Consider the following 26,812-nt stretch of genomic DNA (forward strand, 5'->3'; position numbering starts at 1 on the left):
TAAAACATCTCTTCTTAATTGATTTCGGCTTTATTTTTAATTCAAATGGTTCCATCATCCACAGAATATGTCGTTTGTATACAGAAGAAAAGTAGGAAACGTCAATATCTTCTGGATATTTTCGTAAGAAATTGTGTGTTAATTATTCACTACAAACCAAAAATCAAAGATATATTTTGCTTGTTACATCACAATATTGTTATATGTATTGTACGGTATTTTTTATCTGTAGGTGTTTGCGTTGAGCCTTTCCTCTCATGCAATAATTAATGTAACCAGCACTGAGGGAACAAGCATTTTAAAAACATTTATCTTGACCAATCAAGATGCCAATCACTTTTCAGACCCGAATGCAAATCTTGAAAGGTGAGACAATGTCACATGATGACGTTTTTATCGTGATCTCAATCTTATCTTATGTCATTCATATTTGACTATTTGTTATTATTTATTGTCATATAAATGACTTGATAAAAAAATCACACAATAAATCATGCAATGTGTTAATTATTTTTATTTATTATTGGTGAAGGGATGAAAGGAAAATGGGGTTATGCATGTTTGTTTGTTGATTCATGATTGTTTAACACAGTACTCAGCGAGTGAGTGAGTGAGTTTAGTTTTACGAGTTTAGTTTTCAGCAATATTCCAGCTATATGGCAGCGATCTGTAAATAATCAATAATCGGTTTCAGCTCGCCTTTGTGCGCATCCGTATACCTCGTGACAAGATCACTGTTACGGTATCCCAGCATTCCTAGCGTGTCGCCTAGCAATGATTTCATGTCTTCGTACACTTTGTTATCCAGGCCAGATCTATTTGCGAACAAAATGTCAACCACCTTGCAAATAGCTGTTGCACCTTTGATAATACCTGACTGTACTTTCTGTAAAGCCTTATCAGAATTTCCGGCACAAGCGGACAAATTGTCCCAAATGATGTGACCGACTTATCACGTGACTGGATTGATAGAATCAAGCCTGGACCAGACAATCCGATGATTAACAGCATGAGCAGCAATGACATGGGTCAACCAAGTCAGCGAATCTGACCAGCCAGTCCTGTGGTTCTTCACAGGGCCACTCAGCACTCGTAAAAGGTGTCTAATGAGATCGGACAGACTTGCTGACTTGGTAGAATCATCCCAACTGCCAATGTATCAGTGCTGATGATATCAATCACTGAATTGTCTGGTCCAGTCTCAATCATTTATGGACTGCTGTCACAATTTGCGTGAGTGAGTGAGTTTAGTTTTACGCCGCACTCAGCAATATGGCGGCGGTCTGTAAATAATCGAGTCTGGACCAGACAATCCAGTGATCAACAGTATGAGCATCGATCTGCGCAAATGGGAACCGATGATATGTGTCAACCAAGTCAGCGAGCCTGACCACCCGATCCCGTTGGTCACCTCTTACAACAAGCATGGGTTACTGAAGATAAATATTCTTACCCGGGCCTTCACGGGTGCTGTCACATAGTTGAAATTTTGCTCATTGCAGTTTTAAACAACAAGCAAACATTAGTCCCAACAGACACAGTTAAGACAGCTTCACTGTACAGGTTCTTACATAAAATTCAAATGGCAGACTTACCTGAGCATAGAAGGCGACAACACGGAGAGACCTGACTGGTGCGAAGAAGAGGAAGGGGACAGCAACCTCGATAACAAACGTTGCCACCACACTCAGCTTCAGGAACCATGTTGGAAATTGGTGCCAGTACCAAGCAAGAGGCGTAGGAATACACTGTTGAAGAAGAAAATGACGATCCTTTTCAAAGCAGACAAACGTCTGACAATAAGAATTGTTCAAACTTCGAGGAACGCCTTAAGGATAAGAATTTCTCTGTAGTTTATAACAATGTTTCATGAATGCTTCCTGCCCTTCATCAGGTAAACACTAAGTTAATAGATAGACTTGTTCAACATTGTGTAACATAAAAGACACTGTATGGATATAGAGATTTATGGGTAAACAGAAACGTACCTGGGTTTCAAAATGATGATTCAAGGCTGGAAATAGAACAGAAACATGTTAATGATCTCTTTTTGTATTCTCATACATTGATTGATTTGATTGAACAAAAAATCAGCAGTTCCTGGCACAACCAAAGGAGACAACTCAGTTGAACAGTCACTGACTAAGCCACATATGAGCCAAAATGTATTTCTAGATCCGGGTTAGAATTGATCTTCAGTAACCCTTGCTTGTCGTAAGAGTGACTAACGGGATCAGGTGGTCAGACTCGCTGACTTGGGTGACACATCATCAACCATCATCCAAGTCCCACGTAACCTCTGTTCGTATTTCCCGGTTCTCGTAAAATCTAAGCGGCATGCTATTGATCACTGGATTGTCTGGTCCAGACAAATATCCCGATCTGCATACTGTTGATGTTACATCAAGGCGTTTAATGGATTGTCTGGTCCAGATCCGCCATAACATCTGAGTTCTGTTATACACATGCATCGCGCAGGGGAAGAATTAGTTTTTCGCCATAGGAAATTAGCCTTGCGAATGATCACTTTGAAGCGTCACTGACGTAAATCTGATTGTCTCCAATCACGCGAGTCTTGCTCACACCATGAAAGGGCGTATTAGAACAGAGGTTACGAAGGAAGATATGATAGGAGTAACCTCTGTGGGAAGAGAATGCACAACCATATGTATCAACAGGATCACAACATAAAGCATCAGGGAATGTTATCAATCTAACAATTTTTCTGAAATTCTCATTTCACATTCAGAGGTAACTATCATCTGTCAAATCTGTCATGATCTATGGCATTTCTTACAAGTACAGGACACTATTTGTTAGAGGAGTTATTTCCCCTTACCGGTGAGTCCCCACCAGGTGGGGCACTGACTGGTGAGCTTGACGATGCCAGAGGCAAACATGAGACGGAATAGAAGCCACTTGAGAAGCCACATGGTGATTGAGTCGTGTTGGTGCTGCGGAGGGCTGCGAGATCGGAATAGCTGGAAGTTGAACGGCGCCACAATAATGGTGAGGAAGCCAGCCTCTAGCAGCAAGATGTCCCTGAAATTGATAAAAAGATTATCAAAACCCTGGCTACATTTCTAAAATTGATTTTGGTGAAGGTGTAATTGTTCAATGAATTCCCATCATCAGCAAAGTGAGTCTGCTTGAAATATATATTAAGCACAAAACCTATGTCAAGGGCGTCTTGGGACTATTTTTTATTCTGAACATGAGGTACTTACATTACATGCAAGGATAACAAGTGTTTGCCACTAATATGGCAATGTCCCCCGCCGCTAAAGAAGAATGAAATATTTATTACGTATTTACTACTTTTTAATTTTTGGTCACATACAAGATGCCTGAAATGACTGGTGTTTGCATAATCACCTAATGTAGGCTGTCGACATAACTGAAAACATTAGGTACAACAGTTCATGAGATATGAAGTAACAAGACTCGGATGTACGTACGGATCCTGCTGAATACATAGTCCCTGCTCCTCGTTGTCATCACGTAACACATTCTTAAAATAATCACACTTATGACTAGTTGCCATTCACTTACACAACTTCATAAACTGTACAGCAACATAAAAACGAGTGAACAACTCTATTTAGGATTAGCAGCAGAATCCTGACTAAAACCATTCCTGCCAGAACAAGCTAAAAAGAACCCTGCAATAATGCCACAGTAATTTGTTGTGGATTAAGTAGTTTATATTACTTCTGGCAGTATAACTGAAATTTGTCTTAAATCCTACTCACCACTGGAACCATAGGAAGGTCTGGCCCACCTGTAAAATAAAACAAACAAATAGATCTTGTTGTCAGCAAACACTGTGACCAACATTCAACAATCAACATGACCAACAGCACAGGCCAGTCAGATCAACTTGTTGCTTCAGGTTTGGTTATTGTTCAACGTCACACTCAGTCAATATTCCAGTCAATATGGACTGTAAATAATCGAATCTTGACCAGATAATCCAGTGATCAGCAGCATGAGCATCAATCTATTGGGATACGATGACATGTGTCAACCAAGTCAGTGAGCCTGATCCCTCGATCTTGCCTCTTACGACATTAACGACAAGCATGGGTTGCTGAAGACCAATTCTAACACGGATCTTGAGAGGATGTGTTGCTTAAGGTCACATCGAGCAATATATGAGCTACATTCATGATATGAAGTAGCCTGTCATTAAACATGTTAAATAAGTTGGATCCACACAAACCAGTGGTTGAAATTATGAACATGTCACGGTGCCCAACTACATGCACTCAACCAAGTCATTTAGCCTAACCACATCCTTGTCTCCCAACTGACTGTGTGAACCAAGTTCTAGTCTAATACCCGTTTCCTGTGGTAGCTTGACAACCAGACAGGCATACCTGGTAGAGGGAGAGGTAGAACATCCACAGCAAGGTGAAGGACACGACGTCACGCATGCGTCGTGATACCATGCAGAAGAAGGAGATGAGGATGCCCCCGAGACACAGTAGGTCCATCCCGCTCTGTATGGTCAGGCCCAGCTTGGGGGTCAGCTTCAGCAGAGTGGGCTGGCCTTCCAACAACTCCTGCCATGAGTTGGCCTCTGAACACAGAAAACACCAGGGTGAGAAGAGGTGAGGTGAAATGGTAAAAAGATTAGATTTAAGATTATTGCTTTTACACAAAGCAACATGCATGCGTGTGTGAGTTCATGTGTGTCCATGAGTAGTATATAGGATAGCGGTACGAGATAACTTTTGACAGAGCTTTACAGAGGCTTTTGTCAAAAGTGATCTCGTACCGCTATCCTATATACTACTCCACGTGTGTGAGTAGATGTGTGTGCCCATGTGTGAGTAGATGTGTGTGCAGTGTTCACGAATGGTGTTTCAAGGTAACAGGACATTGGGTGGCTGGCGGGTTGTAGACTTCTATCAGACAGTTGCCGAATCATCTGGATTTGTCAGACTGACTGACTGAGTTTAGTTTTACGCCGCTTTTAGCAATATTCCAGCAATATCACGGCGGGGGACACCAGAAAATGGGCTTAACACATTGTGCCCATGTGGGGAATCGAACCCGGGTCTTCGGCGTGACGAGCCAACGCTTTAACCACTAGGCTACCCCACCGCCCCCGATTTGTCAGAGGGTCAGACGCTATTCGTAAACACTGGTGTGTGCCCATGTGTGTGAGTTCATGCATGTGTCTTTGTGTGTGAGTCCATGTGTGTGTCCATATGTGTGAGTCCATGTGAGTGTGTCCATGTGTGAGAGTCCATGTGTGGCAGCCTGTACAACAACTGAGTAATGATTGTTCTAACCCTGTAATGATGAGTACAAGGCAACAACAAGTACCACTTTTTAATTCTTTAAATATGACACGGCCAGGGATTGCACGAAAGGTTTAAAGCAATCAATGCAATGATGATACATTACTGGCAATTCTCCATTACCCCCGATTTAAAAAAAAAGTGGACTGGTGAAACAGACAATTCATCCTAAATTTGCTTGACTGCTCCATAATAAGGGTACACAAAAACTTTCATGCACTGATGATATTTATTCAAACTGAAAATGAATCATCTCGGTGAGAAATGTTTTGTGACCATTCATTTCTTTAAGACAAACTTATCAGATTATCTGATGATCTTACCTGTGTTCAAAACCAAACGGGCAGGAAGTATTCCATTATCGCCATACAAGCCTGAGGACAAAAACATAATAATAATATATAGTGCATCAACAGAAAGTAATACATACAAGCTTGATAAACTAAACTGTTGAAAAGTACATATTTAATTATTTTAAGTTTCATCACTACATCCCCTAGGCAAATGTCCCAATGAATTAAGCATAGTTACTCATTGTATCAATCACTGGTTTCCTTCAGATCAAACTGAAAGCAGACTAGGATCCAGGATGAATAACGAAAAAGTAAATTAAATCATTTCCTGAACATTTTCGCTACAGAAGTAACAATTAATTAACTTTTTTTGGTTGACATACAATTGTTCACTGTCATGAAACATTATATGCATGTCCAGCCTACTGCAGTTTTCTCATGGCTGATCTTTATTCAAATTTAATTAAGATAATTTAAGAAGTGTTTTATTGTCTGCAAAATATTTCCTTTTAGTGACCTTTTTGGATTTCCATTCCACTGACTGACTGAATTTGGTTTTACGCTGCTTTCAGCAATATTCCAGCAACACTACGGCGGGGGACACCAGAAATGGGCTTCACGCATTGTACCCATGTGGGGATTCGAACACGGGTCTTCGGCGTGACGAGCCAACGCTTTAACCACTAGGCTACCCCACCCCCGGATTTCCATTCCAATAGAAAGTATAGAAAGTATTAAAGTCGTTCATAAGAAAACACAGAAGCTATCTCTTCAAGTTAGCCTCTAAAAGAAGCATGGGCCAAAACGTTGTCCACAGTGGTTAGGCTGTGGGCTTTAGCTGTACCTACTACTGTTGTTTTGGTTGAGATCTGACAGGCCGATCTGACTCATGCATGAAGTATAGGTGTGACGTCACATCGGAAATACTTTAACGCATGATTTAAACGCACCGAAAACTCGACGTGCTGGCCCTAAACTTTCAATTACATTTAGTGGCCATTTAAACGACTCGTACATCGTGGTAATGCTTCTCTAACGATTATTTGATGCGATCGAATTACACGTTGGCATTCTGACAAAATTTAATTCCTGAAAAAAAATTAATGTACTTTGTGTACAGGTATGCAAACTCCCATTAGAAAATTTCCCGGTTCAACATGGGTTCACTCCATACCAACTTTAAATGCACATTCCACATAAAGCCCGCAATTTACCTGGTATTTGCACATAGAGCGATGAAAAGGCAAACAGGTAAACGACTGACATGCACCACAAAAAAGCATTCCTGGTTTCGCTCATATCCCCCATTTTCACAGCTACAGCGAATATTTTAGCTGATCACTGATAATCTAATATGAAAACGTGCACTTGTTGTCCTTGAACCGGAACAACGTGAGCACCACTTTGCAATACAGGATACTCTTCCGACCAACGAAATAGTCCAATACTGCAACTGGCATATACAGCCATAAATGCGTCAATGTATGTTTGAAATAAGTCATTGGATGCAATTCATTTAGAGTATTGTAACCGTTTGCTATTGTATGATGTGAATTTCAAAATTTGTAAGATTTGTTTTTCCTTATTGGGAATCCCAGTGGAGTGATATCTTCGAGATTGTTTTGGTCCGATCGGAACGATAACAGGATTGTTGATTGGCTGAAATTAAGCTTACTTGGGGAATTCGATAAAATTGGACCAATGAAATATCGTCTACTATCTGCACATTTTAGGGAACTGCGCGGGATTTTACAAATGGTAACTTCCGTCAACTAAACATCGGTGCCGTTCTCTGGTAATTATATATGTTTCAGAAAGTTTACGAATAGATGTGTTCTCACATAGGGGCCCGAATTGTGAGTTTTAATGCCCGGCTAACAACCTAAATCAAACAATCCCACGAATGCAATGATTTCAGTTTTTTGTTGATAACGGTGCATGATAAAGTCCATGTGATGTTTTGATTGACAGATGTCAGTAACATGTAACAAATAGATTACATCACTGCTTATGCGATCAACATCTAATTGGATAGAGTATCACCTGTTATAAAAGGATTTTTATGTTTTGGTAAATATTTCAACAGATGATAATTAAAGTTCCATATTAACCGTGTTAACAGCTGTTTTACCAGTTAATGTTAGGAGCCTTTTCAGATGGCTGCACATAGAACTGGCAGTTCACTAGTGGTTAAAATTACAGAAGCCTTGTAAAATATATTTCTTACTTGCTGAGTCAACAGATTTCCAGAATAAATTGTAATAATACAGATTTAATAGACAGAATAAAGCTATTATTCAAGATGTTGAACATGATGAGAGACATTTTCTATAATTTAATGTCTGCATTATTTTTCAGGCATTAATTGACTAATGAAATATATATATATGAAATAAGTTTATCTTTGAGTTGAAACAACCCTATACACATCCAGATTTCCTGTGTAACGAGAAATCCTTCAGCCTCATTGCCCATGACTCCAAAATATGCAGGTGTAATATCAGTAATGAATGATACTGGTTTCATCTCACATAGAAAAACCTCTTTGAATACTCATTTGTGAAGATTTTAAAATAAATGTGCTGACAGGTCTTTACTAAATATTCATGGCCTCATTCCAGTGACTGACGATGGCTCTATCAGGCAGTCAGACTGACCTTGAACAGCGATTTGGTCATCTCATACAACCCATCCGGGACTTGACCAAGAACTGGGATATAAACATATGCAGTTACCTTGAAGACTATCTAGATGAGGTGAGCATAACTCATTATCATGCACATCATTAACAAGTAACAATGTATACATATTCAGGGCTCCAGATAAGGGCCGTATCGGCGTATGTACGGATAAAAAATATGCACGATACGGTAGGAAATAATTTAGAAAACGTAGCAGATACGCACCACAGCAATGGTGTACGGTCTTAGAATCATTTACAGACGTATTTATCTGAAAAAAAGTATTGGTTTATTGTTTATTGACCTGTTTACACAAGAGTAGTAATGTTGTGGTGCATATATGAAACGAAACACAAGATTACTGATAGTCCATTAGCTTCCATTCAGTACTCTAAATGTACACTTAAGTACTTAGTATTGAACAAATAAGGAGTACGTACTCCTGATGTTGAAAAATTATCTGGAGCCCTGCATATTGATAAGTAACTGGTTGCCAATGAAGAAATATCTATCTGTGTATCACCTCAGGGGTGGTAGGGATAGTTCATAATTTATGGCTAAGGGGTGTGGTGAGGATTTTTATGGAGAAGCATGTACAATGTGAATGACCCCCCTAAAATTTATGTACAAAGTAAGTGACCACCCTGTATGTCATGTACAAAATCAATGAACCTCCCTCTTCCCATATTTTTTTAAGCATAATTGTCAAGTATTTTTATGTACAAAATTGCTGACACACCCACCACACCCAACCATGTTTGCAAAACTGATGACTCCTCCTCCTCCCCAAGAACATGTGTACAAAATTGATTCCCCCCTCCTCCCCAGAACGAAATGGGTGACCCCACTTAAAATCATCATCACTCCCCCCTAGCCATAAATTATTAACGGTCCCTTAAATTGTTTGCTTATTAATTCCTTAGGACCCTGTTCAATTCCCCAAATGGGTACAATGTGTGAAGCCCATTTCTGGTGTCTACTGCCCTGATATTGCTCAAATGTTGCTAAAAATGGCTTAAAACTAAGCTCACTCACTCACCACCTCCGGATTTTTAAGGTAAAAAAGTAATCTACAGACATTCCTGACTGATTAAGATTTATTTTGAGCATGTTTATGTATTTACCAAAGTGAAATTATGTGACATTACCTCCATTCACGTCAAGCATCAAAGTGCTCCATCAACCTAGATCAAGGATATTTCTTCCCATCAGATTATGATGCACCTCCAACATCTCCTTCTTTTGAGACCGCCTCTGTGGTGTAGTGGTTAGAGCGTCTGCCCGGAGAGCGGAAGGTCGCGGGTTCGATCCCCGACCGCATCATACCAAAAGACGTTAAAATATGGTACTTGTTGGTCCCTGCCTGGCGTTCGGCATTACTGGGTACAACAAGGACTGGTTGGCTCAGAGTCAGTATAATGTGTCTGAGTGGGGTATTCATGCTTCACTGTGGCATGGTATCTCAGTGGGCTAGCACTATAAAAACCAGCTTCAGTCTGGGCTAGTACAAGCAGCCGCACATACACATACACACGCATGCACATCGTCATATGAGCGAAATATTCTCAAGCACGACGTTAAAACCCAATCTCACCTCACCTCACCTCCTTCTTGTGAACAACCCATCCAGGACTTGACCAACTATTCCCAGATTTGTAGATCTGGGTTCCAACCTCTAATTCAATGGCTTCAATGAACTTGTTGTGTTGTCAGCTATGTTGTTGCTGTATTTTCTGTCTAAATTCATCCTCCTCTTCATTTTACATTTTTGCTTGACAATGCAACAAGATTTTGTGTTGAAATATCACACTCACGAAATAAACGAAAGAAGTTGTTTTCCATAAAATTGGTCATTACTGCTACCTCACTTCTAAAATGCTACACAAACAAGTTACTATATATGTTATCGTGACGGGTATTGGATTTTATGCTTTCACTACTACACCAGAGTTATTTTAAAATTTGTAAGAAATATCAGTTATCAAATCGATTTTCGTGATAGCAAGTTTTTGAATGTGTAAAATCACTTTCCATTCAAACAGAAATTATACATTTTTCCTTATCCTGACTCATGCTAATTATGCTTATCTCCTTCTCCTTGCAAATGATACTGGAACACTTGAAATGCCTTGAAGTTCTCTTCTGAAAAGGGGGTGGTGGGGTAGCCTAGTGGTCAAAGCGTTGGCTCGTCACGCCCAAGACCCGGGTTCGAATCCCCACATGGGTACAATGTGTGAAGCCCATTTCTGGTGTCCCCTGCCGTGATGTTGCTGGAATATTGCTAAAAGCGGCGTAAAACCAAACTCAGTCAGTCAGTCTTCTGAAAAGCGGACGTAAAATCACTACTCACCCAGGAGTTGCCTCCCTTGCCCCTTTGGTGCCCTTTTGGTCACCTGACCCACCATGCCTTGTCACTCTCTCCTTCTTCACCCTTGAGGACGGTTGTGAGAGCACCTGGGTCCCTATAGAGAAACTAGACGACGCTATCAAGACCTTACTCGACAAAGAGGCAGTAGAAGAGATAGATCAAGATCTCATCACGACCGGGTTCTACTCCCCAATTTTCCTGGTACCGAAGAAGAATTTCAAGGAGAAATTTCGGCTCATCTACAACAAGAGTATCTACGCAGACCAGCAAAATTCAAGACTACCTCGCCAGCATAGATTTACAAGATGCGTTCCTCCACATCCCGATACATCCAGACTCAAGGAAATACCTAAGATTCCTTTTCAATGGACATCACTTCCAGTGGAAGGTTCTACCGTTTGGAATATCGTCGGCCCCTGGTTGTTTACTCGAGTGACCAAGCCCGGCGTCACATATCTACATCGTCGAATCGCACCAGTGAATCACATAGTCGTTCCAGAGGATCGTTGGGTAGAGATACAACAGATGATATCTCAAGCAATGCTCTCTTCGTTGACACTACGTGCTTGGCAAAGCATGTTCGGTCTACTCACCTCAGCTCAAGACATGACTCGCAGAGGGAGACTACAGTTGCGCCCACTACAAGTATTTGTGAACGTCCACCTAGACAGCCTAGATCCGTTAATACTACCAGACAGCCTGAAACCATATCTCCTATGGTGGACATGGAAGTCGAATGTTTGCGGAGGAACCTTTTTGACAGAGCCGGTTTGCAACACTCATCTCTACGTGGATGCCTCTCTACAAGATGGTGTGTGCACTTCAACAACGAAGTGGCAGCAGGGAAGTGGTCGAGTCAGGATCAGAAGTCACACATCAATCTGTTGGAGATGAAAGCCGAAATCAATGCTTTACAACATTGGTCCAGCGTACTAAAGAACGCATGACTCATCGTTCACACGGACAACTCCACAGTGGCATTTTCCATCAACAAACAAGGTCAACATGATCAACAAGTCTGCTACAACTCAGCTTTCTCCTGTTCAGCATAGTCGACGACCTGAACATCTACATGAAGGCCTGCCACATTCCTGGAGCAAAGAATGTCATAGCAGACGCCCTATCTCGTCCACTACAACCATCCCCGACGGAATGGATGGTGCATCCAGAAGCATTCCAGTTCATCATACAGACAGTAGGATCTCCGCTGATAGACCTGTTTGCAACAAAGTTCAACAAACAGCTACCAAAATTCATCTCACCGATTCCAGATCCTCAGGCATGGGCAACAGACGCTCTAAGCATCTCTTGGGAAGGACTAAATGCTTACAGGGCTCCAGATAACTTTTGGGGGTGCGAGTGTACTTACACATCATATTGCAAGTGGAAGTGTACTGAGAATTTTGAAGGAGTACTGACATGTTTTTACGTGAGCGAGTTGGTGATGTGGTTTGTCTGGACGATTCATCGATCACTATTTCCAACCATGTATTTGTATTTGAAGACGCGTGAGAAATAACTGAGCGACCGTGTGATGCGCGAAATGTCAGGTCGGACTGGATATAAATAGGAACAGTGTAGTTTTTAGCCAATCGAAAAAATAGTGACGCATATCGTTGCATGGCAACGCAAGGGATTCCTACTGTCGGGGTTTCCTCATGTGTAAAATCGTGTTTCGCAAAAGAAACTTGACAAGTATTTATCCGAAATAGATTTCCATTTGCACGATACGCACGGAAATTAAATGTTAGACGTTCAAAGGTATTTATGTGCGTACACGATACGCTTAAAATCTTATATTATGTTGTACTTAATTGATTTTGAGGCGTACATTACGCCTGTACGCCCCTTATCTGTAGCCCTGTGCTTACGCGTTTCCACCTCCTGCACTGCTACCACAAGTACTACAGAAAATTAAGCAGACGACTACGTTGCAACTACTCGTCCATCCACACACCAAGCAAGCTCACGGGAACCTGACACTGTTCCAGCTACATGCGTGGAGCGTATTAAAGCTTGCCTGAAGACCAGAGGGTAGTCCGCCAGAGCAGCAAAAGCAGTTACACTAGCTCTACGCAGATCAACTCGCAACTTGTACGACGACAAGATGCAGAGATTTGAACAGTATGCAATGAGGAAAGGCTTTACAGCAGTAAAAGCAACCCATCCTCAAGTGGCGGAATACCTGTGTCATCTGCCACAGACGAGACACTTAAGAAGTTCAACACTCTCAACGTACATGGCTGCTCTCAGCACAGTTATCACCATGAAGACGGGTGTCAAGCTGACCAAAGTACCAGAGATACTGGCACTACTATGCTCATTCAAGTTGGAAGACCAACAAAGAAATTCAAGGCTCCTGCCTGGGATCTCAACGTAGTTCTACAACATCTCACCAGTGATGCCTACGAGCCTCTAGAACAGACATCCTTTGAACTACTAACTCAGAAAACACTGTTCCTGATCGCCCTAGCAACAGCTGCACGGATGTCAGAAATACATGCTCTGGACTTTGAATGAACACGATTTGCATCAAGACATCGTGACATCGTACATCTTGGACTGGATTTTATCGGCAAGAACCAACTGCCTGGTCAGCCTGACAGACAGTTCCATATCCCAGCACTATCTACAGTCCTTGGGCCACAGGATACGCAGGATCTATCCTTATGCCCAGTCAGAGCACTTAAATACTACCTACAGAGAACTACAACAAGGAGACGAAAATTCAAGCGCCTATTCATCCCCTTATCTACTGAGACGCCCAAGGAAGTCTCACGGACAACGATATCGATCTGGATGAGAGCTGTTAGACTAAAGGCCTATAAAGCAGCAGGACTTGAGCCTCCACGAGCCTCCAATCCACATGAAGTCAGAGCCCTGGCATCATCACTTGTTCTGCATGGAAACTGCTCGATTACAACTATAATGGAGGGCTGCTTTTGGAGATCGAACACGGTGTTTGCCAACCACTACCTCAGAGACATTGCCACCGAAGACGTCTCAGGCATTCACCAGTTTTGGCCACTTGTTGTAGCACAACTAACGGTTTCACAAAGGCGCTGAGTAAATCTCAGCCCTTTTATCATGTGACTTGTGAAAACCAACGCTCTCGAGAGCAAATGGTTACAGTCCATGCACACGTCTAGGACAGACTAGCATGAGTGATAGACCTTGTACTTGGAATATTAGTATATCTAAATCCACGCGCATAAAGAGGATGAAGTTGCAATAGATAACTAATGGAATATCAGTATATCTAAATCCACACGAAAACAAGTTGTGGTTCCCCCCAGACTCATCAGAGAGAAGTTGAAAGAACAGAATCTTCAACAGTGCCGTCATAAGTTCCCATGGGGTGTAATACAGGACGTAAATCAACAACTAGTGAATCCAGAATGTGGCCTGACCCACCATCGTTTCCGACGGATTCTGCAAGCTTAATTAATGAGTCAGGATAAGGACAAATATGTAATTTTCTGATTAAAATTGATATTTTATACTTATCCTGACTCATGAGGTTAGCCCTCCCAACCTCCCCTCTTATGGCACTCTGGATTTCCATGTAAATCCGTGTATCGGGCATTCATACGGAGAGAGTAACAAGGCATGGTCGGTCAAGTGACCAAAAGGGTGGCAAGGGAGGCAACTCCTGGGTGAGTAGTGATTTTACGTCTGATTTTTAGAAGGGAACTTCAAGGGATTTCAAGTGTTCCACTATCATTCGCAAGGAGAGACAAGCATAATTAGCATGAGTCAGGATAAGTATAAAATATCAATTTTAGTCAGAAAATTACATTTTCCTCAGCATTCTCACAAGTTTTTCAACATGTTTAATACTGCTGCAGACACTAATATCTTCTATTTCAGTTTACACGTCATTCATATATTTTTGTCTCTGTTCTGTTTAAAGCTTGAGAAGATTCAGGTTACGTTCGATGATGGTCACACGACGATGAACTTCGCGGAGGCAGCTCTGCTCATTCAAGGCTCAGCTTGTGTGTACAGCAAAAAGGTGACTTTAACTCAGATCTTGAATACATCATCTCCACTTATTCTGTTTAACATGCTCAGTCTGTCTCGACATCAAACTATTAACCATGATATTTATGATAGTGATTTCTTGAATGACATTTGGACCTGTTAATTTTTAACTGTAAACTTCTCACTGTCAGCTGTACAAGATCTCAGTTCTGAATGCTGCCGAGAGGGGTGGTGGGATAGTCTAGTGGTTAAGGTGTTTGCTCGTCACGCTGAAGACCCGGGTTTGATCCCTTTTGGGTACAATGTGTGAAGCCCATTTCTGGTGTCCCCTGCCATGATATTGCTGGAATATTGCTAAAAGCAGCGTAAAACTAAACTCACTAACTCACTCACTCACTCACTCACTCACATTTCAGGTGGAGTATCTGTATACTCTGGTGTATCAAGTCTTGGATCTCCTCGCCAACAAGAAGTAAGTTCCACCAAATCACTGCTGTCCAAACTCATTTTTGAATAGAAAAACACTGAAAATATTGTCTGTTTACCATGAGGATTGTACAGAAGGCATAGTTTACCATTTATTGAGAACTGTTTGTTTTTTGCGTGTGTTTTTTCAAGACACCCCCAGAAGCCAACGTCAGTTGACAAAGATGGGAATGACAATGATGCCCAGTTTCCTCAAGACGAAGATGAGGAGGTTGGTATAAATCTGTGTTGTCCACCCGTTCTTTAAGTCTTGACCTTACTCTGAACCTGAGATATCAGAATATTGATATGAGTTAACCATTTCTTAGAATGTAAAATGTTTAACAGATGGCTCATGCCCTGTATGTCATGTCACAAATACCCTGAATACTCAGTTGGAGTGATCATTTGAAGCACATTTCAAATGACTTTTCAGTAAGCCTGTGTTACTTTTCCACATTTAAAAGCTTCTTTTGACTCACAAGTTAAAATTCTGAAGTACTTGACAAAATTTGTGCAAAGACCAAATTCTGCTAAACTCAGCACAGAAAGTGAAAAAAATGCACAAGTGCGTAGATACAGGGGCATTATAAATGTCCATTATTATTGTTATTGAGATTTCATTTCTTCGCTGAGCTGGTATAACCACAAAAGGTTCCGCAACTGTGGGATACAGCAAAGATTAAAGGCCTCTTCAGGGGTGGAAATAACCCATTGCCGACGCCCGAGTCCAGTGTTTTTTTTCTGTCGGGCAAGCAAATTTGTATATCACACTGTACCGGTGTCCAGTTGATATTCCAATGTTAATTATGTTGTTTATTTAAAAAATCAACAAGAAAACAGCCGGTATAGTTGAAAAATTATCAGGGCAAGTGATTTTACATGTGCCACTGTACCGGAGTACACTAGCAATTTTAAAGTTATTTCCACCCCTGCTCTTACTTTTACTGAACCTTCTGTCTGTCGTGTCTCAGTTTCTGCCGTTGGACGACATCAAGGAACACAAGAACGTTGACATGAAGGAGGGCAGCAACTACCTGGACAAGTCCATCGCACCCATCCCTAAAACCCCACTGGCACTCATCCCTCTGGAGGACGGAGAAAAAGGGCAGAACCCGCTGCTGAGGTAAAACAGAAAAATCGCTAACTCTATAGTTACATCACGGATAGCTGAGTGGTTAAAGTGTTCACTTGTCACAGTGAAGGCTGTGTTTGATTTCCACATGGTTGTAGTACGAACACAGTTTGTGGTGTCGCGCTACTGGGATATCGCTACAAGCACTGTGATGGTATAATTCACTCAATTGTTTTTGGTGATTTCTGACTTGTGTTAGATTTAAGACAGTAACATTTCTTTTGATTTAGCATAAATATTTTCACATCCTCATCTTCACCATGGTGATGAGCTAAAATTTAAGAAAATGAGTAACATTTGTTGTGAAACAGAAAAGATGTTGTGAAAAGATATGGACGATGTATAATATTGGTTAAAGCATTCACTCGTCATGTCAAAGACCCACGTACAGTTGTCCAGGCTAGCAATTCTCGAAACGTTCGTAGCCCTACTTCTTAAGCCCATTCTTAACACATTGGCTACGATCAAAGTTAAGAATTCTTAGGGCTACGAACGTTTCGCGAATAAGGCCCCAATGTGGGAAGCGTATCTCTGGTGTCCCCTGCCATGATATTGCTAGAATATTGCTAAAAGTGGCATGAAACATTACTCACTCACTCTTGTTTCAGTAAAACTGGGGAGGTGCTGGCAAGTCGAAACGACTTCAAAATGAACACCAGCTACGTACATCCGTGTGGCTCCATGTTGCTGGACATGACTCACCTCAACCTGCTGGAGCTGTCACTCAAACTGCTGGCTTCGTCCACACCCTACCCCACTAAACCAGGTAGGGCTGTAACAATGCATCGAACTATCAATGGATTGCAAATTTTGAGTCTCTAATAGCAATTAATCGATGGTAGAAATGAAAAACTATCGATGCATCGATAGTATGTGTGACTATCAATAGTTTAGTAATTGATTTTATTACACAGCCCTTGGAAGATACTGCAGTGTAATGTTTTACGGCAATATTACACTAGTGTAATACTGCTAGACATGTGACGTCATAATGGTTACAGTTCTGTCGTCATAATGCTAATGCCTCTGTCGCAATGGTATTAGACCTTGCTTGACTCGCGGAAAATTGATATAAGAGTCATCACACTGTAGGCAGTTTCTATCAATTTATGCTGGAGGGCAATAACACGTGAAAGATTTAGTATCAAAACTCGCTTTCGTTTGTTTGATACCAAATCATTAACTCGTTTAATAAAAATGGTATTACACGGAAGAAAGTTTAGTATCCTCTATTTGGTTGATTAATGCACATTGCAAAATACAGGATTCGTTCACTTTGATTTAGAGTTATATGCCCCTGTTACCTCTTAAACCTGATCTGGGTTTCAAGTTTCTTGTCAGTTATTAAAAGAGACAGAGAATACTTCAGCTTGTTTTTATTTCATATAAACCATACATTCATTTGGGAAATGACTTCAAATGAGACAATTCAAGGAGAAAAAAACTATTGGAATAGATGCTCGCAATAGACTATTTCTATCACAATAGTTGTGTCTCCTTCAATATTCACCCCTAAAACCAGGTACACATTGATGTGTACACCCCACTAAACCAGGTACACCCTGATGTGTATACCCCACGTAACCAGGTACACCCTGATGTGTACACCCCACTAAACCAGGTACACCCTGATGTGTACACCCAACTAAACCAGGTACACCCTGATGTGTACACCCCACTAAACCAGGTACACCCTTTTCTGTACACCCCACTAAACCAGGTACACCCTGATGTGTACACCCCACTAAACCACGTACACCCTTTTCTGTACACCCCACTAAACCAGGTACACCCTGTGCTGTACACCCCACTAAACCAGGTACACCCTGTGCTGTACACCCCCACTAACCAGGTACACCCTGTGCTGTACACCCCACTAAACCAGGTACACCCTGTGCTGTACACCCCACTAAACCAGGTACACCCTGTGCTGTACACCCCACTAAACCAGGTACACCCTGCTGTACACCCCACTAAACCAGGTACACCCTGTACTGTACACCCCACTAACCAGGTACACCCTGTGCTGTACACCCCACTAAACCAGGTACACCCTGTCCTGTACATCCCACTAAACCAGGTACACCCTGATGTGTACACCCCAATAAACCAGGTACACCCTTTTCTGTACACCCCACTAAACCAGGTACACCCTTTTCTGTACACCCCACTAAACCAGGTACACCCTGATCTGTACACCCCACTAAACCAGGTACACCCCTGATGTGTACACCCCACTAAACCAGGTACACCCTTTTCTGTACACCCCACTAAACCAGGTACACCCCAGCTGTACACCCCACTAACCAGGTACACCCTGTGCTGTACACCCCACTAAACCAGGTACACCCTGTGCTGTACACCCCCACTAAACCAGGTACACCCTGTACTGTACACCCCCACTAAACCAGGTACACCCTGTACTGTACACCCCACTAACCAGGTACACCCTGTGCTGTACATCCCACTAAACCAGGTACACCCTGATGTGTACACCCCAATAAACCAGGTACACCCTTTTCTGTACACCCCACTAAACCAGGTACACCCTTTTCTGTACACCCCACTAAACCAGGTACACCCTGATGTGTACACCCCACTAAACCACGTACACCCTTTTCTGTACACCCCACTAAACCAGGTACACCCTGTGCTGTACACCCCCACTAAACCAGGTACACCCTGTACTGTACACCCCCACTAACCAGGTACACCCTGTGCTGTACACCCCACTAAACCAGGTACACCCTGTGCTGTACACCCCACTAAACCAGGTACACCCTGTACTGTACACCCCCACTAATCCAGGTACACCCTGTACTGTATACCCCCACTAAACCAGGTACACCCTGTACTGTATACCCCCACTAAACCAGGTACACCCTGTACTGTACACCCCCACTAAACCAGGTACACCCTGTACTGTATACCCCCACTAATCCAGGTTCACCCTGAACTGTACACCCCGACTAACCAGGTTCACCCTGTATTGTACACCCCACTAAACCAGGCACACCCTGTTATGTACACCCTGACTAAACCAGGTACACCCTGTACTGTACACCCCACTAAACCAGGTACACCCCCTGTGTGTACACCCCACTAAACCAGGTACACCCTGTACTGTACCAGGTACACCCCCACTAAACCAGGTACACCCTGTACTGTACACCCCACTAAACCAGGTACACCCTGTACTGTACACCCCACTAAACCAGGTACACCCTGTACTGTACACCCCACTAAACCAGGTACACCCTGTACTGTACACCCCACTAAACCAGGCACACCCTGTACTGTACACCCCACTAAACCAGGTACACCCTGATGTGTACACCCCACTAAACCAGGTACACCCTGTACTGTACACCCCACTAAACCAGGCACACCCTGTACTTTACACCCCACTAAACCAGGTACACCCTGATGTGTACACCCCACTAAACCAGGTACACCCTGATGTGTACACCCCCACTAAACCAGGCACACCCTTTTCTGTACACCCCCACTAAACCAGGTTCACCCTGTATTGTACACCCCACTAAACCAGGTTCACCCTGTATTGTACACCCCCACTAAACCAGGTACACCATGTACTGTATACCCCACTAAACCAGGTTCACCCTGTACTGTACACCCCCACTAAACCAGGTACACCATGTCCTGTATACCCCACTAAACCAGGTTCACCCTGTACTGTACACCCCCACTAAACCAGGTACACCCTGTACTGTATACCCCACTAAACAAGATACATCCAGAACTGTATCTGGCTCAACATATGTCCTCTGTTATTTGCAATATTGTAAATTTTTTAATTTGATTTGATGTGTGCACTTTGACCGTTCTCCTAATGTTTGTCCAAATGTATTTCCTCTAACATAATACTCTAAGAAACCACTGGACCAACGTAGCTGATACTTCACATGCTTGTTTCCACAAATGATGACATCAGAATTCTGATGTACCAGTTGTGGTATTTGTGTTCATGTTCGAAGCAAATTACAGAAACAAGAATGCTGGGAATATGTTGTAACACTGATCACATATCATCAGTAAATAGCGATACCAAATACCCATCACTTCTTCTGTATGTAAGGCGGTCTTTCTTGCAGCTGCAGCCAAACTGACAGAGGAGTGCAATGTCAACGAGGAGATGCAGACTGAGGTAGCTGGGGATGTGCCGGCCAATGGAGGGGAGGATATGCCCATGAACATATCCGGTAACTTTAAACAATATTCTTCAGTTTAAATAAGAATTATCATCTTGTCATGTACACAGGGACATTTACTTTGAGTTGTAAGGATTTCATTTAAAAGGCATGAAAAGCAATCCCAGGCTGTCTAGGTGTAATGCATAGAAAAATAGAATTCACTTGAAACATTATAGAAGAATAATAATTTTGAAGATTGCCTGCTCATCAGTTAACAAAACCCAGTAAACTTGACCAAAGAAGGAAGAAACGTACTGAATACCCAATGCAAACTATCGATACCAAATGGCCCATTTCTGGTGTCCCGTCGTGATATTGCTGGAACATTGTTAAAAGCGGTGTAAAGCCATCACTCACTCACTCACTCACTATGAATACCAAATGTGAATAACATTCAAGCAAATGTGTGAGTTATGTCTGGAACACTATCAGACTACAGTTTCCAATTTAATTCTGAAACAATAAATTTGTTTCTATTTTTCCTTTTCTTACATATTTAAACTGTTGTTGATGATGTATTAAACTGTTGTTGATGATGTATTAAACTGTTGTTGATGATGTATTAAACTGTTGTTGATGATGTATTTCCTGTACAGATGAATACAAATATATGATTGCGAAATGGCCGAAATATAACTAGTGGCTGCGCAGACTAAGATAGAAAGGCTCATTCAATATGGAAAATACCAAGCCTATCAGTTTCGTCAGTAGCATCTCTCGTTTCAGTCGACTTTGATGACAACGATGGTGGCGATGCACTTGGTGGGAGTTTCAACGCAGATCCTCTTGCATCCCCAGAGGTGATTATTTTTCTGTGGTCATCGAATTAACACCGTCATTATCATCAACTTGATATCGTTCAATCCTATTATGATTTGTCATAGAATTGATGCATCATGATAACATCAAAATCAACACATTAAAATTACACATACACAATTAAAGATGCAACACTCACTCACTCACTCACAAGCAGCGAAGCTCACTCAAGCAGCGAAGCCAGCCCACTCACTCACTCACAAACCCCCTCACTCACTCACTGGAGTGGTGGGGTAGCTTAGTGGTTAAAGCGTTCGCTCGTCATGCCGAAGACACGTTTTCAATTCCCCACATGGGTACAATGTGTGAAGCCCAATTCTGGTGTCCCCTGCCATGATATTGCTGGAAAATTGCTAAAAGCGACATAAAACTATACTCACTCGCGCACTCACTTGGGCGCGCACTCACTTGTGCACTCACTCACTGTCCCTATGTGATTCCAGGAAGTGGAGGGCTTGCGGAGATCAGAGAGGAGAAGAGTGCAGATTGTTGAACCAGTTGCTCCACCAAAGCCAGTGAGTAAATTGTATTATGATTGCTATGTTTCAGTATCACTATACCCTAACAGATCCATATGGAAGACATGGAGTCATCATGGCCCTTCATCATTGTTGATGTAATACAGTTGCTTTGACATTGCTTCTTATGAAATACCCAGAAAATGTCTTCATCATTTGTGTTTGTTTATTAAAATTAGTTTCCTAAATATCTATTGATTTATATTTCTGGAGTGAGAAGCACAAAACTTAAAGAGACATGAGATTTGGGGATAAAAAATAGTCCTCCAGATTTTGAGTTGCCCCCCCACCATGACTGGTAACTGTTTCAGACTGTAGATCCATGGCTGTCAACAGATCCGTATGATGAAGACAAGAACAAGGTTAAAGCTCTGTCAAAAAGTAAGTATACAGTCTGCCACACAACAACAGCTCTGGTGACAAAGTTATACATTCTTTTTCATGAGACATCCTCCTTGGGGTACATATAAGCATTAAAATGTCCATTTTTAATCCCTACGACAGTTGTAACTATATTTTGAATAAAATATTTACAAAACAAAAAAAACATTTTTGTCTTGTTCGACCACCCCTACAGACCCCAGAATGGATCCATCCGCCAAGAACAGGTAACTCTAGATGCTAACCTCGTACCTCACTTTCCATGCTGTTGTTCGTCTGTATCGACGTATGTGTCCATCAGCTTACAAGTTGATTTCTCCCTTACGATTGCAAGATGAGTTCTTCAGAAACAGCTACTGTATGTATGGTTATCTCTTATTCGCATGGGCGATAATTGATAAATGTTTTTGAAAGTTTTCATTCATCATTTGTTGTAACTTTCGTCTTAGTCCCTGTCGGTTTGCCATGTGCTTGTCAAGATGGCGGACGGGAGACGCATATACACTTGCTTTTTCAGGTTAGCCTGTAGCTTTCTTGTCTAGGTTTGTGTGTTGTTTTACTGAATTTGCAGATATTTTATCTCTTTTCAGGTGGATTATTTATATTACGTGATTTGCTCTAAATAGTTGTATTCACGTCGTATATGTTGCTTTACGGGCTCCATGTTATGAAGTGGGCTAGCATGCACTGGTTGTTATTCAAGTGCAGTCTATATGCTAGTATGATTAATATTTATATTTATATTTATTAATCGCCCATGTGTATTATTGTGGTTACAATTTATACGTTCTCTGTCAGACTTGCCGTTCGTTGCAGTTTAAAACCTGCGCTACGTGCATGTCATCTATCCCCGTAAAGGATGGTCATGCATCGTGTCTAAGATGTCCAGTGGATGCGTCTCACGATTCGTCGGGGTGTGTTCCCTGCCAGGTGTTTTCACCAAAGACCCAAAAGTTGAGACATGCCGACTATTTGTTTTTCTCCAATCTCATGCGGGCGGGGGGTGATATCTGGGGTCAGGACCCCCCTTCCAAGAGATCACATAAAAAAAATCTTCCACTAGCTAAGAGCCACCGACTGAGTCGGGGGGCGAAGAAAGCTAGGGTCTCTAAGGAGTTGTCACCTGTTCCTCCACCTCCAAAACCCCCGCACCCCCTGCTGCTGCCTTAAATATTGATTCAATTGCTTCATTATTTCAGCAACAAATGCAGCAGCAGATGACTAATGTGAAGTCGATGATTGATAGTGCGATGTCCAGGCTCCGTTAGGAGCTCGGCTCACAACGTGTAAATCTCGATGGTCCAGGTGTCTCTGCTGGGGACGGTGGTGGCCAGGGCTCAGGCCCGTGAGCGCACCTATCCCTGGGCAACCTACCCAGAGTCTCGGCTCAGGGGATGGTCTGTCTGCTGTTCCTAGTGCCGACCCAGGCTCCGGCCCCGGGAGGGCGCAGGATTCGTCTGCCGCCGATGGGCGCCTGAGCATACCTGGGCAACCAGGACCCTCGGCGCCCAGAGGCTCGGCTGGGCACACTGGGCGGCCTGCTTCAGCAGTTCCTACCTTGTTGCCTCAGCCCCACAGCTCGGGTCTGAGCCGGGGACAGTGCGATCTGAACCCTCTGGTTCTGACCTCTTCCTTGAGCCTTTCGAGTTCTATGTCAACAGTGCCCACGGAGTCGTCTCTCTTTATAGAGAGTTTGGTTACCGAGGGATGTGATGTGGACATGGAGGCGGATGGGGGAGAGACGAGCCTGAGGCTGAGGTCTCGTACTCTTTTGGGTCGTCTCTGAGGCAGCTGCAAGCAATGTGTTCGGGCGCTGCCTCAGGTTACTGTTCCTGTGCTTGGGCCTGACCCCTCGGTTTTTCGCCTTCGCGGGGGCTTTTGCGCCTCCGCGAGTGGCTGAGGCTAAACTCTGTATTCTCCCATCTCTGGTTGACGAGGTGATTTATCCTCTCCTCTCAGGTACGAGACTGCCACCATTCCCTGCCAACACCCCAGCTCTGAAGTCGGCCTATCACTCTTCTGAAGAGCAGTATAGGACGGCAGGTCAGCAGTTATGGGTGACAGTCTACTCAGCATACCTATCTGCATTGCAGGGGAACTGGTAGATCAGGGAGCGTGCGGGGGATTCATCCCATCTGGCAAGGCAGTTGACAGACGGCTCACATCTTGCACGCGTGACAGTATCCGCATGTGCTAGCATGATGATGGGCGCTGTCATGGGCCTGCGCCGTTTATGGCTGTCGGTGGCGCTCTATTCTCCAGCCACTCAGCAGGTGCTACTTTCTCTGCCGTACACTATATGTTCCACCCTTTTCCCTGGGGCATTGAAAGTAGTGCGCGAGGCCGCCGAGGCAGTAAGCACTTTTAAGGACTCTAAGCCCTTACTAGAGCAACCCCTCACATCTCGCCAGCGGCCTGCGCCTCCTGCTACTTCATATCCTTCCACGTCGGCATAGAAGCCTGCAAAGTGGACTGCTCCACTGCAGGTTAAGAAGAGCAGGAGGGCACAAGGCAAGGGAAAGGCTGCAGCTGCGCAGCTCTCGATTCAGACAGACGCCTCCCTCTCAGGTTGGGGGGTGTTCTGGGCGACAGGTCAGTCTCGGGCATTTGGGCGGAGCACGAGATCAGTCTGCATATCAATGTGCTAGAATTGAGAGCAGTCCGACGGGTGTTCAAGAGCTTTGTGGATCAGGTCCGTGGCCAAGTGGTTCGTGTAGAGATGGACAACCAGACGGCCATGACCTATATCCTGAAGCAAGGCGGCACAGTATCAGCGTCCCTGCTACAGGAGGCGTGGCAGTTTCTGCTATGGTGCGACCAGTACAACATACGGGTGATGCCAGTCTATCTCCCGGGGGTAGACAAATTTGGGCAGACGCGCTCTCCCATCGTATACTAGCTCCACACGAGTGGATGTTAGATCGGGGGATATTCGGGATTATCTCCCAGTTGTATTGATTGAGCTTTAGATTTACGACTTCATCTGTTTTTTACTGGTGGCGGGGTTTGCGGTCAACTTTCCTTTCCTTCTTACCCTTACTTGGTGGTTTTTTTTATGGTGATGGTTCTCCCGTATATCAATTTTGCACATTATTCCTTAGAAATCTAGGCTTTGCTGCGGTTTCATGGGATTTAATGTCTCTCCCTCCCAGGTTGTTAAGAAACTGGGGATGGGGGTGGGGCACGATTGTTTACTACATGCGTAGTTCACTGCCTCATTTGCATATGAGCATCCGTCCGTCCGTAATCATTTTGTTTTCGGACCATAACTCAAAGACCGTTCGATATTTTTTAACCAAAATTGGTAGATATGTCAAAAATAACCTAAGGTGGTGCCTTTTGCTATTTACAGATAATTGTCATTTTATTTTTCTCGGTTTCCATGGAAGCGTTTTGGACTTAGTCTTAAAGAAGGGTGGGAAGCCGTTTCCGGAGCATAACTCAAGAACCGTTCGATATTTTTCAACAAAACTTGGTAGATATATCAAACAGATCCTAAAGTGGTGCCTTTTGCATTTCACAGATTTTGGCATTTTATTTTTCCGGTTTCCATGGAAACGATTTGGACTTAGTCCCAAAAGTGAGGGTGGGCTTCGTTTCGGAGCATAACTCAAGAACCGTTCAATATTTTTCAACAAAACTTGGTAGATGTATGAAACAGATCCTAAAGTTGTGCCTTTTGCTATTTGCCGATTTTTGGCATTTTTATTTTTCTTGGTTTCCATGGAAACATTTTGAACTTAGTCTCAAAAAGTAAGGATTGCTTTCGTTTCCGGAGCATAACTCAAGAACCATTCAATATTTTTCAACAAAACTTGGTAGATATATCAAACAGATCCTAAAGTTGTGCCTTTTGCTATTTGCAGATTTTTGGCATTTTTATTTTTCCGGTTTCCATGGAAACGATTCGGACTTAGTCCCAAAAGTGAGGGTGGGCTTCGTTTCGGAGCATAACTCAAGAACCGTTCAATATTTTCAACAAGACTTGGTAGATATATCAAACAGAACCTTAAGTGGTGCCTTTTGCTATTTGCAGATTTTTGGCATTTTATTTTCCGGTTTCCATGGAAACGATTTGGACTTAGTCCCAAAAGTGAGGGGTGGGCTTCGTTTCCGGAGCATAACTCAAGAACCGTTCAATATTTTTCAACAAAACTTGGTAGATGTATGAAACAGAACCTTAAGTGGTGCCCTTTGCTATTTGCCGATTTTTGGCATTTTTATTTTTCTTGGTTTCCATGGAAACATTTTGGACTTAGTCTCAAAAAGTAAGGATTGCTTTCGTTTCCGGAGCACAACTCAAAAACCATATAATATTTTTCAACAAAACTTGATAGATATATCAAACAGATCCTAAAGTTGTGCCTTTTGCTATTTGCAGATTTTGGCATTTTATTTTCCGGTTTCCATGGAAAGCGATTCGGACTTAATCCCAAAAGTGAGGGTGGAAGGCGTTTCGGAGCATAACTCAAGAACCGTTCAATATTTTTCAACAAAACTTGGTAGATGTATGAAACAGAACCTTAAGTGGTGCCTTTTGCTATTTGCCGATTTTTGGCATTTTTATTTTTCTTGGTTTCCATGGAAACATTTTGGACTTAGTCTCAAAAGTAAGGATTGCTTTCGTTTCCGGAGCACAACTCAA

General features: G+C 42.7%; 2 protein-coding genes across 2 annotated transcripts in view; one reads left to right on the forward strand and one right to left on the reverse strand.

The window, feature by feature from the left end:
- Positions 1–6,983, reverse strand: part of LOC124268686 (lipase maturation factor 2-like) — a 60,343-nt gene extending 53,360 nt beyond the window's left edge. The window contains 7 exon segments of the mRNA XM_046703676.1: positions 1,596–1,748; positions 1,989–2,014; positions 2,840–3,042; positions 3,753–3,781; positions 4,380–4,582; positions 5,633–5,683; positions 6,817–6,983. Of these exon segments, the coding sequence (XP_046559632.1) occupies positions 1,596–1,748; positions 1,989–2,014; positions 2,840–3,042; positions 3,753–3,781; positions 4,380–4,582; positions 5,633–5,683; positions 6,817–6,910 (759 nt within the window). The 5' untranslated portion in view covers positions 6,911–6,983.
- Positions 6,984–7,325: 342 nt separating this feature from the next.
- LOC124268687 (condensin-2 complex subunit H2-like) overlaps positions 7,326–26,812 on the forward strand; it is a 28,625-nt gene continuing 9,138 nt past the window's right edge. The window contains exons 1-11 of the mRNA XM_046703677.1: positions 7,326–7,397; positions 8,224–8,358; positions 14,565–14,666; positions 15,052–15,107; positions 15,254–15,332; positions 16,075–16,226; positions 16,844–17,001; positions 20,351–20,458; positions 21,176–21,249; positions 21,712–21,783; positions 22,098–22,167. Of these exons, the coding sequence (XP_046559633.1) occupies positions 8,233–8,358; positions 14,565–14,666; positions 15,052–15,107; positions 15,254–15,332; positions 16,075–16,226; positions 16,844–17,001; positions 20,351–20,458; positions 21,176–21,249; positions 21,712–21,783; positions 22,098–22,167 (997 nt within the window). The 5' untranslated portion in view covers positions 7,326–7,397; positions 8,224–8,232. The remainder of the gene's footprint in view (positions 7,398–8,223; positions 8,359–14,564; positions 14,667–15,051; positions 15,108–15,253; positions 15,333–16,074; positions 16,227–16,843; positions 17,002–20,350; positions 20,459–21,175; positions 21,250–21,711; positions 21,784–22,097; positions 22,168–26,812) is intronic.

The sequence above is a fragment of the Haliotis rubra genome, unplaced genomic scaffold (assembly GCF_003918875.1).
Source record: "Haliotis rubra isolate DU_JTF1 unplaced genomic scaffold, ASM391887v1 Scf14, whole genome shotgun sequence".
NCBI classification, from domain to species: domain Eukaryota; kingdom Metazoa; phylum Mollusca; class Gastropoda; order Lepetellida; family Haliotidae; genus Haliotis; species Haliotis rubra.